Below are 15472 nucleotides of genomic sequence, written 5' to 3'. Positions count from 1 at the left end.
GCTGTAGTGAGGGCTAAGAGTTCTGCCTATTGTTAGGAGGTGCCAGGGGGCAAGAGTAATAGAAGCGATAATGCGGGAAGAAGACAGTAGCAAAGCCTACCTTGGTAATGGAGTGAGCAGTGGACTTAGAAGAACTAAGGTGTCTTAGATAAACCAGGTGTCTTCAGGGCTAGGTAAGAGAAAGAGGAAGATGTTGGGAACAGGGTGTAGTGTTACCGCTATTAAGGCTAGCAGTCACGGAATGAGTTCTGGGAAGTGTAAAGGTTATGTGAGTGGAGGGCAGCTAATGGAGATGAGGGGTTATATGCCAGGCCAGGGAGAAAGTGAAGGTTTGGGTTTTCTATAAAGAGGATTAGGAGCTGGAGTAAACAAGGTACAGAAAGGTAAGATGATAAGTATTGGTGTTTTAAAAGGGCTGGAATGTTATGAGGGTTAAGAAGATATGTGGAAACATGGCAGATAAGTTTCTGGGCCTCCAGGAAAAGGAGGGATGTGGCTGCCACTGCTGGGAGTCAAGGGGACCAGCCTAGGGCTGTGAATTCTATCTGTTTTGCGAGGAATGCTATTGGGAGGTGATTATTGTGAGGTTTCTGTGTTAGGATCCCTACTGCACATCCTTGGTGATCTGACACTACGAGGTAAAATGGATAGCAGGGATCAGGGAGATGGAGGGAGAGTGCTTGGGACAGAGAGAATTGTAGGGAGAGGAACGAACTTGACCAAAGCTGGTGTAGGTCTAGGAGATCAGTTGGAGAACCTTTAGCAGTGACATATAGAGATTTAGCTGAGGCCATGAAATTGGGAATCCAGGCTCTAAAATATCCTAGAACCTCCCCCCCACCCCAGAAGAAGAGGTCATTTTTGGTATGGGAAAGGATAAAGATGAGATGGCCTGAATGCAGTCCAGGGAATGTGTTTTTCTCATTCTTATAAGAGGATGCCAAGGTATCGGACAGAAGGAGAGGTTAACTGGGCTTTGGAAGGGGATACTCTATACCCCTTGGTGGCAAGGAAAGAGAGTAAGTGAATGGTGTCTTGGTGGGGGGCAGTGTATGAAGGGCTGCACAAGAGAAGGTCATTTAAGTACTGAAGAACTGTGGAATTTTTTGGTGAAGTTAACTGCTGGAGGTCGGCCTGAAGTGCTAGACCAAAGTAATGAGGCCTGTCTCTAAATCCTTGTGGGAGAACTGTCCAGGTGAATTGTTGGCTGGTAGAGGACTCAAGTTTGGTCCAGATGAAGGCAAGGAGGGGTTGGGAGAGCTCATGGATGGGGATGGTTAAAATGGCATCTTTGAGATCTAAAATTGTGTAGTGGGAGATAATTGGATGGAATGGTAGATAGGAGGGTATAGGGATTACTAATGAGTGGATAGGCTGAATTATTTCATTGATGGCCTGCAAGTCTTATGCTAACTGATATGAATCATTGGTTTTTTATACAGGAAGGATGAGAGTGTTGTAGGGCAAGTTAGTAGGTTTGAGAATACCCGCCAACAGAAGTTTGAGGATGAGTGATTTAACACCCTTGAGGGCCTCTATGCAGATTGGGAATTGTTTAAGGGAAGGATGAATGTTGGGGTCAGAGGGTAATGAGAATGGGTGAATGATGGTAGACTATAGAAAGAAGAGCGGTATCCCACATGATGGAGTCTATGGGGAGGCCAGATTGAGAGAACAGAGGGGTTAGAGAGGAGCAGGATAGGTAGTGAGAGATGGGAGCTGGTGAGAATAGTCAATGTTGCTTGTAATCTTGAGAGGATATCTCTGCCTAGTAGGGGAACGCTGCATGAAGGAATAAGGAATGAATGTGAAAACGAGTGTTCAGAGAGTGAACACCACAAAGTGGAGTAGCGTAGTAGCATGAGAGCATAGCAGATTGCCATCAATTTCTACCTAGCACCAAGATCTCTGTTATAAAGGACCCTTGTAGGAGGGTAAGATGTAGTAGGTGGCCCCAGGATCAGTCAGAAAAGAGACTGGCTTACTTTTCGTTAGCAAAGATGCCTGGAACTCAGTCCTGGTGACCATCCAAGGGGCCTGCTGACTCTCCAGGAACCATCACTCTTCAGTGGCCAAGCCCATGAGGTTGGGGAATTCAGCCATGTCCTGGGAGTGACTGCAAACCGAGAAGGACCTGGGCAGTCAGACTTCCAGTGAGGACCTCCAAAGGCTGGACATGGGTTGAGGGGGCGGATTTGGGCATTCCTTGACCCAGTGGCCAGTTATACTGCACTTGAAGCATGGTCCCTGGGTAAGTTTTCTTTTCCTGGACTGTCCAGAGGAGTTTCAAGAAGTTGCCAGGGTTTATCTAATGGTGGAAGCCAATAATTGGAGCTCTGAGAGGCGCTGGTATACTTTTGATGTTGCTTCAATTGCCCGGGGTGTCCTCCTCATAAAGTATTCTCCCAGGCCAATTTTTTCAAGTGTTTCCCCTGCACTCTCTCCAATAATTTTTATAGTTTCATGTCTTAAGTTTAAGTCCTTTAACCAGCAAAAGTTAATTTTTGTTAGAGGAGAAAAGTATGGGTCCATTTTCAGTCTTCTACAGGTCGCTAGCCAATTTCACCCAGCACCATTTGTTAAAGAGGGAATCTTTCCCCCAATTTATATTTTTGATAGACCTATCAAAGATCAAATGACGATAAGTATCTGGGTTCACCTCTTGGTCTTCAATTCTGTTCCATACATCTACCTCTCTATTTTTTTTTTTTTTTTTTGCAGTTTTTGGCCAGGGCTGAACCCGCCACCTCCGGTATATGGAGCTGGCGCCCTACTCCTTTGAGCCACAGACACCACCCCATCTACCTCTCTATTTTTGTGCCAATACCATGCTGTTTTGATCACTACAGATTTATAGTATAGTCTGAAGTCTGGAAGCATGATTCCTCCTGATTTGTTTTTATTTCTGAGTAATGTCTTGGCTATTTGAGGTTTTTTCTGTTATGAAAACAAAGTACTAATAAAATAATAGTACTAATATAAACAAATAGTACCCATATAAAACAAAGTACTAATTTTTCCAGGTCTTTAAAGTATGACAGAGGTGCTTTAATAGGGATCGCATTAAATTTGTAGATTGCCTATAGAGATTTTAACAATGTTGATTCTTCCCAGTCATGAGCATGGTATATTTTTCCATTTGTTAACATCTTCAGCTATTTCTTAGAGTTTCATAGTTCTCTTTATAGAGACCTTTCACATCTTTAGTTAGATACACTCTCAGATATTTCATCTTTTTTTGGCAGTATTGTAAAGGAAATAGAGTCCTTGGTTGTTTTTTCCCCTTGACTGGTGTTGGTATATATAAAGGCCACAGATTTGTGAATGTTAATTTTGTATCCTGAGACATTGCTGTATTCCTTGATCACTTCTAGGAGTTTTATAGTTGAGTCCCTGGGGTTTTCCAGATATACAAACATCATCTGCGAAGAGAAGCAGCTTGAAAAAAAAAAAAAGAGAGAGACAGTTTGATCTCCTCTGGTCCTATTTGGATCCCCTTGACTGCCTTCTCTTGCCTGATTGTGATGGCTAACACTTCCATTACAATGTTAAAAAGCAGTGGGGACAATCCTTGCCTGGTTCCTGAGCTGAGTGGAAATGATTTCAATTTTACTCCATTCAATACAATATTGGCTGTGGGTTTGCTGTAGATGGCCTCTATCAATTTAAGAAATGTTCTTTCTTTACCAATTTTCTTAAGTGTTCTGATCATGAAAGGATGCTGAATATTATCAAAAGTTTCTTCTGCATCAATTGAGAAAATCATATGGTCTTTGTTTTTTAATTTGTTTATGTGATGTATTATATTTATATATTAATGTATATTGAACCATCCTTGGGATTCTGGGATGAAACCCACCTGGTCATGATGTATAATTTGTTTGATGTGTTGTTGGATTCTGTTTGCTAGGATCTTATTGAATATTTTTGCATCAATATTCATTAGAGATATTAGTCTATAATTTTCTTTTCTTGTTGGGTCTTTTCCTGGTTTGGGAATCACAGTAATATTTGCTTCATAGAATGTGTTGAGAAGTATTCCTTCTTTTTTTATGTTTTGGAGAAGGTTAAGTAATATAGGTACTAGTTCCTCTTTAAAGGTTTGATAGAATTCTGATGTGAAGCCATTTGGTCCCAGGTTTTTCTTTTTGGGGAGATTTCTTATACTTGATGCTATTTCAGAACTTGTCATAGACTTGTTCAACATTTCCACTGCTTTCTGGCTAAGTCTAGGAAGGTGTTGTGTTTCCACGTATTGATTTATTTCCTTCAGGTTTTCATACTTCTGAGAATAGAGTTTTATGTAATATTCATTAAGGATTTTTTTAATTTCTGAGGAGTCTGTTGTTATTTGGCCTTTCTCATTTCTGATTGATGAAATTAGGGATTTTACTCTTATGCTTTTGGTTAGGTTAACCAAAGGTTTATCTATTTTATTGACCTTTTCAAAAAACCAATTTTTTGATTGATCCATTTGTTGTATGATTCTTTTGTTTTCAATTTCATTTAGTTCTGTTCTAATTTTAGTTATTTCTTTTCTTCTGCTGGGTCTAGGGTTGAAATGTTCTTCCTTTTCCAGTTGCTTGAGACGTCCCATTAAGTTGTTGACTTCCTCTCTTTCCATTCTCTTGAGGAAGGCTTGCAGTGCTATAAATTTCCCTCTTAGGACTGCCTTTGTGGTATCCCAAGGTTCTGGTAATTCACGTCTTCATTATTGTTTTGTTCCAAAAATTTGGTAATTTCCTTCTTAATCTCATCTATGACTCAGCTATCATTCAGCATGAGGTTATTTAGTTTCCATGTTTTGGTAAGCATATGCAGATTTCTGTTGTTACTGAGTTCAACTTTTATTCAGAGATAGTCTGAGAAAATACAAGGAATGATTTCCATTCTTTTAAATTTGCTGAAGTTAGTCTTGTGACCTAAGATGTGATCAATTTTGGAGGATGATCCATGGGCTGATGAGAAGAATGTGTGTTTGGTTTTGTTAGGATGAAATTTTCTTAAGATATCTGTTAAATGCAATTGTTAAATGGGTAAGTTTAAGTGTAAAATTTCTTTGCTTAGCTTCTTATTGGAGGATCTATCCAACACTGCCAAAGGGGTGTTAAAATCTCCGACTATTAATGGTGCTGGAGGAAATCACATTGCTCATGTCTGTTAGAGTCTTTCTTACAAATCAAGACGCATTCTGGTTGGGTGCATAAATGTTAATAATTGAAATCTCATCATGTTGAGTATTGCCCTTAACAAATATGAAGTGACCATCCTTATCTTTCCTTACTGTTGTTGATTTAAAGCCTATTGTATCTGCAAATAAAATTGCAACACTTGCTTTTTTCTGATTTCCATTTGCCTGGAATATAGATGACTATCCTTTCACTTTGAATCTACGTTTATCTTTTAAGGTCAGGTGAGATTCTTGAATGCAACAGAAGTCTGGCCTGAGTTTTTGTATCCAGTCAGCCAACCAGTTCCTCTTTAGAGGGCAATTTAAGCCATTCACATTAATTAAGAGTATTGATGAGCCTGGTAATATTTTGGGTATCGAGTTTTTCAAAAGACCAGTGGACATTTTTAATCCTTTCGCCAACTGTGGAAGTTGGAATTTGATCAAAAGTTTCTGAATGAGTTTACTTTTGTGGTGGATTGTGCTGGTCATTATGGAGGTTAGGTCTGAGAATATCCTGGAGAGCTGGTTTAGTTATGGCAAATTTCTTCAACATATGCATGTCATTAAAGTATTTAATTTCTCCATCGTAAATGAAACTCAGTTTAGCTGGATACAGGATCCTGGGTTGAAAGTTATTTTGTTTAAGGAGATTAAATGTCAATGACCACACTCTTCTAGCTTGAATGGTTTCAGCAGAGAGATCTGCAGTCATTCTAATGTTCTTTCCCTCATAGGTTATGGTTTTCTTACGTCTGGCTGCTTGCAGAATTTTCTCCTTCATATTAACTTTGGCGAAGCTAATTATAATGTGTCTATGAGAATTTTTATTTGTATTGAGTCGTGCTAGTGTTCTGAAACTGTCTGCTATCTGGATTTCAGAATCTCTTGGCATGTCTGGAACATTCTCTTTGATTATTTCCTGAAGTAAAGCTTCTGTATCCTTCACTACATCCTCATCACCTTCAGGTATTCCTATAAGGCAAATATTAGATCTCTTCAAATTATCCCAGAGCTCTCTGAGAGAATGATCCATTTTTATTCTCCACTTTTTTTCCTCATTGAGCATTTGGGAGCATTCAGAAGCTTTGTCTTCAATGTCAGAGATCCTTTCTTTGCCTGTTCCATTCTGTTACTGAAGTATTCTACTGTATTTCTCAGATCTTTGAGGGCTGCAAGTTCTTGCCTCAATGTGTCAAAATCTTTGGTGATTTTTGTCTTTGAATTAATTGAATTCTTGAGACATCTTTTGAATAACTCCCTGAAATTCTGATTCCATCCTTGCCTCCATTCTATTGATCTTATTTGCTATCCAGATTCTGAACTTGATTTCTGACATCTCAGCTGTTTGTTTATGAATGGGATCTTGTGTCTGCCATATCATTCCATGAGGGAGTTGATCTACTCTGATTATTTATGTTGCCAGAATTTTCCCGCTGATTCCATCTCATGATTGTTTTTTACTGGCTGGCTAGATGGGCAGGTAAGGTGAAATTGGATTGGGAGCTCCTGGAGTTGTAGTTAACCAGCCCTTTGTTAAGGATCTGTGACTGGTGACTGCAGCTTTTTCCCCTACAGCTTTGCACAGGATCCGTATAGTATTACGATCTGAGGCTGAGGAAACCTGCTTGGTGTGGTGGGGTTAGGTGGCTCTGTTGTGTGTTCAGCTAGTCCTTGTCTAATCCTAGTGGATCAGTGACTCTGGTTTGAAGTCTTAGCTATGGAGAAATACAAGCAAGTAAGACACCCTACCCCTGCCATGGACAACAACTGGAAGAGGAAAATCAACCCTTCCTGTTACCACACAACCAGGGTACCACCCAAGAGGGTCCTTGGGTGATTGGCCCAGGCTAGGAGTGCCAAACCAATTGACCCAGTCAGTACGAACTCTCAAGTTGGAGAGTTCAAAAGGTCTCCAGCAACTACATGGCAGAGGTCTATTGGCTGCTCACATTTGGCTCACTCCGGTAATCTGTGGAGTCAGAAAGGACCGCCCAGTAGCAGATTGGACCAGGGGGCTGTGTCTCTTTTTCCACTTTGCTCCTCCTTCACACCCAGTCACTGGTGACCCCACAGGGCTGAGGTCCTATTCCCTCCAATAAGCAGATGTGCTGGGGCTTTGCACCTGTCAGAGTCTAGAGAGTCCACAGAGACCCCAGGGATGTTTGATGTTGGTTAATCTAGAAAATTTAAGTATGGGGTTATGCCTTCAACCAGTTAAAGAGGTAGTTCAAACCAAGGATGAATGCCAAAAATCACTTACTATAATAAAAAAGACAGATAAGTTTTAATGAGTATATGGAAAAAGTAGAACCCTTATATACTGCTGGCAAGAAGGTAAAATAGGCACTTTGAAAAACAGTTTTAATTTCCTCAAATGATTAAAGAGTTACTGTATATTTCAGCTTATCCACTCCTAGGAATATTCCAAGAAAAATGAAAGCACACATTCATACAAAAACTTGTATGCCAGTGTTCATAACAGCCAAAAAGTAGAAACAACCCAGATGTCGGCTGGGCGCAGTGGCTCATGCCTGTAATCCTAGCACTGTGGGAGGCTGAGGTAGGTGGATTGCCTGAGCTCGAGTTCAAGACCAGCCTGAGCCAGAGCAAAACCCTCCCTCTCTAAAAATAGTCAGGTGTTGTGGTGGGCACCTATAGGCCCAGCTACTTGGGAGGCTGAGACAAGAGACTCGCTTGAGCCCAATAATTTGAGGTTGCTGTGAGCTGTAAAGCCACAGCACTCTACCAAGGGTAATATAGTGAGACTGTCCCCCCAAAAAACAACCCAGATGTCTATCGGTTGATGAATGGGTAAATTAAATATGGCATATCCATTTATACAATGGAATATTATTCAGCAGTAAAAAGAAATAAAGTACTGATACTTCCTACAATATGAATGAATCTTGAAAAATGCTAAGTGAAAGACAGGAGGATATGAAAAAACACAAAGGACCACATATATGATTCCATTTATATAAAATATTCAGAATTAGTGCATCTGTAGAGGAAAAAAGTAGATTAGTGATTGCCTATGGAGGAGAAATGTTGGGAGTGAACAGGGATTAAGATGAACAGGGATTCTTTTGTGGGTAATGAAAATGTTCTAAGACTAATTGTGGTGATGGGTGCATAACTGTGAATACACTATAAAAACCATTGAATTTAAATGTGTGAATTGTATGGTCTGAGACTTACAGCCAATAAAACTGTTTAAAATGTCACTTGTGGACCTTTTTCAAAATATGGATGGTGAAACTCCAGCTTTGACTTCTAGAATTTGTTACACAAGTGATTGGATGTGCTATTATATAAGAACCATTGAATTAACATTAATTTTAAATCTTTTAAGATGAGTCTCTGTGACAGTAATTCTTTCTCTGATATGAAAAATGTTCTTACAGAGAGTGCAGGATATAATACATCTCATACTTAGTGTGAATTCTCTATTGTATGTGATTTTTTTTTTTAATCACTAGGTTATTGCTTGGAATATGCTACCATATTGGATAAAGAAGCCAAACCATACAAAGTTGATCCTTTTGTAATTATGACTAAGTTTCTATTGGGGTAAGTGTTATTATCTGTGATAATGATTTTAATTTTGTTTTATATATAAAACATTATGTTTGGTTCCATAATGCAATAAATTTTCATACAAATTTGGCAATTGTTCCATTAAACAGAATTTTTCTCCTTTTGGCGAAGACCTAATAAGTATATCAAAAACTACTTATATGATATAATCATTTCAAAAGTAATTATAGAATTTATTTGTTTTTTGCAGTTTTTGGCTAGGGCTGGGTTTCAAAAGTAATTATAGAATTTAGATGTATCAATCTAAACTTAAATTGGAGCTGGGCACAACTCATGCCTGTAATCCCAGCTCCTCAGGAAGCTGAGGAAGGAAGATTACTTGAGGCCAGGAGTTTGATACCACCTGGGAACAAGACAGTGATACCCGATCTCTAAAAATAAAATAACATAGACTATAAATTTACCAGCCTTTAACAAATTCGCAAATAGAGACATATGGTCCACGATCTTGGAGTGTCCTAGATTCAAACACAAATCGTTATAGGGTACCAATGAAAACAGTACCTCTGATTACTTTCTCTTCTATGCAAAGTACGTTTTAGACCTCTCTACCCTAGTTAACATTTCATTCTTAATTTATTCCTATTATGTGTGTTTTGGTTAAGAACTGTTTCTTAGATTTTCTGTCATTACAACAAACTGAACTATTTGATTTCTTTAAAAACACATTACTTCATATAGGATTAAATAGGGGGCAGTGAAACTACTGAGACACAGGACTCAGATCTTTGAAGATTGATAGGCTCACTTAGAAGATAAATGACTTTCCACACAAAGACCTAAAAAAAATTTTAGTATAATTTTAAGTTGAGTATCCTAGTGAATAGTCAGACTCCTCAAATATTAAATCCTTGCATGTCAGTTGGGTTTTTACACTTTTATTTTATGCCTTCTTTTCTCCATAGGTATAAATGGTTTAAAGAATTGTGGGACACATTACTACTGCCAGAGTTAGATGCCATGGTGCTAACTAGTCAGAGCATGTGTTTCCCCCTTGTGTCCTTGATTCTCTTTCTCTTTGGAACTTGTACTGCCTACTGGAGTGCCCTGTTATCCTCTGCATCTGTGCGACTCCTTTCTTCATTGTGGTTAGCTTTAAAAAGGTAAAGAATGAAAAATGAATAGCTTTCTTATTGCTCTTTAGTTAAGAAATAATTATATACTGATAGAGAACCTTAAAATTAATTGTTTTGCTAAATTATTTTCTAAGGAACAATGTATAACTAGCAAAATATGCCTTAGTGTTAACAAGTCTTTGTCAAAGCTAATCATTTATTACATGTTAAATGCTACATTTGATTTTGGCCTTAGTGCTCAAGAGTTAGTCAAAAAAAGTTTGACAAATTGCACAAGTATTTTTTAATTTCACTGTTGGGAATCTTTTCCCAAGAGGGATTGTAACTCTGGCATTGCTTTTATATACTCACATCTATAATTAAACCTGAGGGCAAAAGACTATAATCAAGATATTTAGCATTAGATCAGATGAGATGTATAAAAGTTTTAAATACATTGCCTAGACTGAGTTTTATTATAGGCCCAAAGACACAGTTTGAATCTATAGTTACTGATAGGCTTTCCTGGTAAATCACCAATCTAGTTTATATTGCCACACCTCCTTACTATAAAGGTTATGTGATTTTCTGTCACGGAAGGGATTATGGGGTGATGCTTCTCCCTCTAACTTTCTGAGACCTTCAGACAGGGGTTTCTGGTTGTAATACCATCAAGCATATGATCTTGAGGCTTTAAGAAATAAAAATAGGAAATTGTTTCTCCTCCAGTCAAGATTAGAGATGTGTGGCACAGGGTCTATAATTAATGGTTATCTTTGGCAACATTTTTTCCTTCCTTAGTACAAACATCAGCCATAGTGTATGCAAATAGAAGAGGAGCTATCTTCAGTGTATTACAGAACTTAAAATCAAATATCTGGGGCCACTTGCTTTTTTAAAAAAAAATACCTTACTTTTTACCTTATGAGATTTGCATATTAATAATCAGGAGAGCCTGGGAGAGTACTATATCATTTTTTTTCTTATATGTGACTACATAAATATCTTTTAATATATTTTCTAAAACTTCATTCTTCTAATTCCAGACCCTCTGAACTTCCTAAAGATATCAAGATGCTATCACCAGACTTGCCCTTTTTGACAGTTGTTTTGATCATAGTCGGTTGGACAACTTGCGGAGCACTTGCCATACTTCTTTCTTACCTTCACTATGTGTTTAAGGTATGTCAGATCAGTAAAGCCAGAATGATGGGGCTTTGTATTAGACAGGCATAGAATGTCCTGTAGGTGTTGTGTACAAAAATTTAAGTACCACTGTAGTAGCCTTTTGTGTAGGCTAAAGACATCATTTAATATAAAGGTTCCTTCCCACCCCCACCCTGGGTAGAATGCAGGGGCATCATCATAGCTCACTGCAACCGCAAACTCCTGGGTTCAACTGATCCTCTTGCCCTAGCCCCTGTAGTAGCTGTGACTTCAGGTGTGTGCCACCAGGCCCAGCCAAGTTTTCTACCTTTAGTAGAGACAGAGTCTCAAACTCCTGAGCTCAAGCAATCCTCTTGCCTTGGACTTCTTGAGTGCTGGGATTATAGGAGTAAGAAGGTGTTTTCAAATATTTTAGTTCTTTAAATCATAGACAGTTAATTTTGGAACTGAAATCATTGACCTGAGTTGAGATATTTTTGGTTTAAAAAATAAAGGATAAGATATAATCTATTTTAGATTGTTTCTTGATCTTCTAAGTGCTTTTTGTTTTAACATTTTACTAGAGCCCTTTTTATTCATGCCTTGCTAAATGGGTGAGAGACAAAAAGCTTTGTCAGAGGAATCAAGCTAAATCATGCCAAGATAATGTAAAATATTGCAAATGTTGATGAAGAATCAGAAGACAATGATAAAAATATTAGGGTAATAATTTTATTGAGGAAGTGGAAAACACTGCTGAGAAGACTGATAGCTTCGCAAAAAAATCAAGGAGGTTATTATATACAAGTGCATATTCTCTATGGTAGTCTTATGGACAGTTAACATCAGAGTGGATAATACCTTTCCTTTTTAAACAAAGGTACATTTACCTTTGTTTTTAATGCTAATACATGCACAGTATAGATTATTTTAAGTTTTCCAAAGGAAATTTATATGCCTCTGAAAAAATTATTTAGGGATGCTTTGATTTTTAGTAATATTTTTAGTATTTTTAAAATGCAGTATTTTAAACAACTGACCCAACAACCAAAAGTTTTTTAAATACTTAATTTAAGAAAACCTAACAAATTTATAGATTTTGTTAGGTTCTGATAAACATTTCACCATTTTATATAATTGAGTTCAGATTTTCAGAGATTTGAAATATGTAAAATATGTTAAATTCTTTTACTATATCGAATATAATCAAGTCTGACTCACAAGACACATTAAGAGATCATTCTGTATATGTACACCATGGAATACTATGCAGCCATAAAGAAAGATGGAGACTTTACGTCCTTCAGTTCACATGGATGGAGCTGGAAAATGTTCTTCTTAGCAAAGTATCACAAGAATGGAAGAAAAAGTATCCAATGTACACATCCCTATTATGAAACTAATTTATACCTTTTATATGAAAGCCATAACCTAATAACAGCCTAAGAATACAGGGAGGGGGGAGGGGGAAGGGAGAGGCGAATGGGTGGAGGGAGGGGGATTGGAGGGATCACTTCTGTGGTTTATCTTACAAGGGTACAAGTGAATCTTTCTAAGAGTAGAATATGAACATTTTAACACAATAACTAAGAAAATGACATGAAGGCTATGTTAACCAGTTTGGTGGAAGTGTTTCGGATTGTGTGTGAAAACACCACACTGTACCCCAGAAGTGCATTAATGTACATAGTTACCATTCAATACAACATAAAAAAATAAAATAAAATAAAAAGACATCATTCAAACATAGACTTTTATTGGATTTAAAAGGTATAGCAATATATTCTGGCCCCAACATACTCTGGAAGTTTGTTTTGTTTTACATTTTTGTTTTTTTAATTCATAATAGCAAGCATGTGTAGTTATTGTTTTGTGTTTTCTAACAGAATATGTTTAAATGTTTAAATGAATTTTTGGTTGTTTAAAATTTTAGTATATATGTTTCCAAAACAAGTATTTAAGATTTTAATATTTTCAGATTACAGTGCTTCTGAGTTTTAATAAAAGAGGCCTATACTTTTTTTTCAAGATAAAATTAGTTTTTCTTTCCTATAGATTATTCATCTGCAAGCCAGCCTCACAACTTTTAAAAATAAGCAGTCTGTGGTAAGTTTTATTTTTAATACTCACCATAATTTTAATATGAAAAAACATGGGAAAATATGAGTTTTTTTTTTAAAGGTTATGATTTTAAAGTATTTAAAAGATATAATATTACCAATTTAAGTTACTTTAAGAAAAGTGAACCTAATGAATATTAAAACAGACTTAAATTATTCTAAATTTAAATTTGTTCTCTGTTGCTACCTATGTCATTTTTACAAATGATAGTCTTTTAAATTTTACTCTGAATAATTACTTAGAGGATATATTCTCAGGAGTGGAAAAAAGTCAAAGGAACAGAAGTTTTATAACTATTACTACTTTTAAATGCTTTCAAACAAAGTAATTTCACTATTTTATGTCAGTTTGGTAATGGAAAGATGTATGTATTTAGCTGTTAAGTAATTTAGTATAATTTTGAATAAAATATTATCTTAAACTTATTTTTGTTTACTTAGTATCTTGATATTTTTATTTTATTGCCTTATAGAATCCTAAACACTCTAGAAGAAGTGAAAAAAAGTTCAATCACCGTAAAGACGTGACAGCACACCATCTTCATTTATCTGCTAATGATGCTGAAGACAGTCTTCGAATGCACAGTACTGTCGTTAACTTATTAACATGGATTGTATTACTCAGCATGCCATCTCTAATTTATTGGTTAAAGAATCTTAGGTGTGTTTTATTTGTATAATTATTTTTTATATGGTTCAAACAATAAATACCACTGTAGAGACTTACTAGATCCCTAATGATCCATAGAAATTTCTTAAGAACAAGAAGCTACTTATTACCTGCAATTTATTTTTAATATACTCACATTTGCTTCCTTAATATGCAAACATAAATATTAGAAATATAAACTTCTTCAAAAACTAACCAAAAAGAGTGAATTGAATTTTTATTTATTGGTTAATTGCTAACTAAAAGCCACTTCACTCAAGTGGCAGTTGAAAACCCTTCATCAGTATAGTTTTTAAAAATGATATAAAACTTTCCAATTATCTAAAAACTAGAAGTATTGTTTTTAAAAGTTCATAGACCCACAGTAAGTTCAATAATTAAATCAAAGGTTACTAGATGTTAATATCCTTTCTTTGTTCCTCTTTCTAGTCAAGATCCAGATTTTTGTTCAGAGATTTGTTGTCAGAATTATTTGAGGAGCATAATTTGTGATTCTGAAAGGTTGTAGACATCTTACTGTCAACAAATGGAAGAGATGAATTGGATTTTTAAAAAGATAATGGGCAGTTATCTCTATATAAATGTTCATTTTCTCTTTTGTTATGGAGTAACATTAATATATTTTCAATAATTTGTGTCTTTAAAATTTCATATATGATCTTTTAGACATCTACCTGTTGTAAAAAGGAAGTGTATTCATTCATACTGGGTGTTGTAATTTCCTTTAGTAGTTTCTAAACATAATTTTCCATAACCTTGGATATAAAATGATCTAGAGAAAAAATTACTTAACAGAGATCTCTTTAGCTATCTAGAGCACTCTTATATCCATATTGCTACTGGAATATTTTAACAATTATTTGTGTTGATTCTGGTAATTTAAAGTGATCAGATTGGCCAGGTGCAGATTGGCCCCTATGATCCTAGCACTCTAGGGGAGGCCTATTGCTTGAGCTCCAGAGTTCAAGACCACCCTGAGCAAGAGTGACCCTGCCTCTACCAAAAACAGAAAGGCTAGCCAGGAATTCTGGCAGGTGCCAGAGGCTGAGGCAAGAAGATCGCTTAAGCCCAAGAGTTTGAGGTTGCTATGAGCTGTGACATGACAACACTATCCAGGGCACAGAATGAGTTCTCAAAAATAAGATCAGGTCTGCTTTGTTGATTCATGTTTTATTTTTTCTTTTTATTGTAGATATTGTTTTAAACTTACTCCTGATCCATGTAAACCTTTGGCCTTTATCCTTATTCCAACTGTGGCAGTTCTTGGAAATACTTACACTGTTTCAATAAAATCAAGGTACAATAGTTTAATCTTTCTTTTTCTCACATATGTTCCTGCCCTTTATCACCCTTTATTTTATGTCTGAAACATACCTTTTATTCCTAATCTATGTGACTGTTCCTGAAAGTAAAGCCAGAACAGTGCTTTATATGCAAGTGGTTTATATGCAAGTATTTTATATTTATTTTCTTGAATGTAGGTTTAACTTATTAGAATATAATCACATTGGTTTTTCTTTAAAAAGTTAATCCTTAAAAGATAGGATGCTTAAGATTTGCTTCCAAAAAGTACAAAAGAAGTGAATGGGGTATAGGTGAAAGAAGATTAGCCATAATTTGACTGTAGTCTAATTTTGTATGTGTTTGAAATTCTACATAATAAAATGATTTTTCATTTGTTGATTTTTTTTTTTTTTTTTTTTTTTTTTTT

General features: G+C 36.3%; 1 protein-coding gene across 1 annotated transcript in view; it reads left to right on the top strand.

The window, feature by feature from the left end:
- Positions 1–15472, top strand: part of PGAP1 (post-GPI attachment to proteins 1) — a 79195-nt gene that overhangs the window by 62449 nt on the left and 1274 nt on the right. The window contains exons 21-26 of the mRNA XM_003796075.3: positions 8653–8743; positions 9676–9873; positions 10872–11007; positions 13027–13077; positions 13565–13752; positions 14954–15058. Coding sequence (XP_003796123.1) covers positions 8653–8743; positions 9676–9873; positions 10872–11007; positions 13027–13077; positions 13565–13752; positions 14954–15058 — 769 coding nt within the window. The remainder of the gene's footprint in view (positions 1–8652; positions 8744–9675; positions 9874–10871; positions 11008–13026; positions 13078–13564; positions 13753–14953; positions 15059–15472) is intronic.

The sequence above is a fragment of the Otolemur garnettii genome, unplaced genomic scaffold, assembly GCF_000181295.1.
Source record: "Otolemur garnettii isolate 467f Iridium unplaced genomic scaffold, OtoGar3 scaffold00100, whole genome shotgun sequence".
In the NCBI taxonomy this organism is placed as follows: domain Eukaryota; kingdom Metazoa; phylum Chordata; class Mammalia; order Primates; family Galagidae; genus Otolemur; species Otolemur garnettii.
This window is presented reverse-complemented; position numbering and strand designations above follow the sequence as displayed.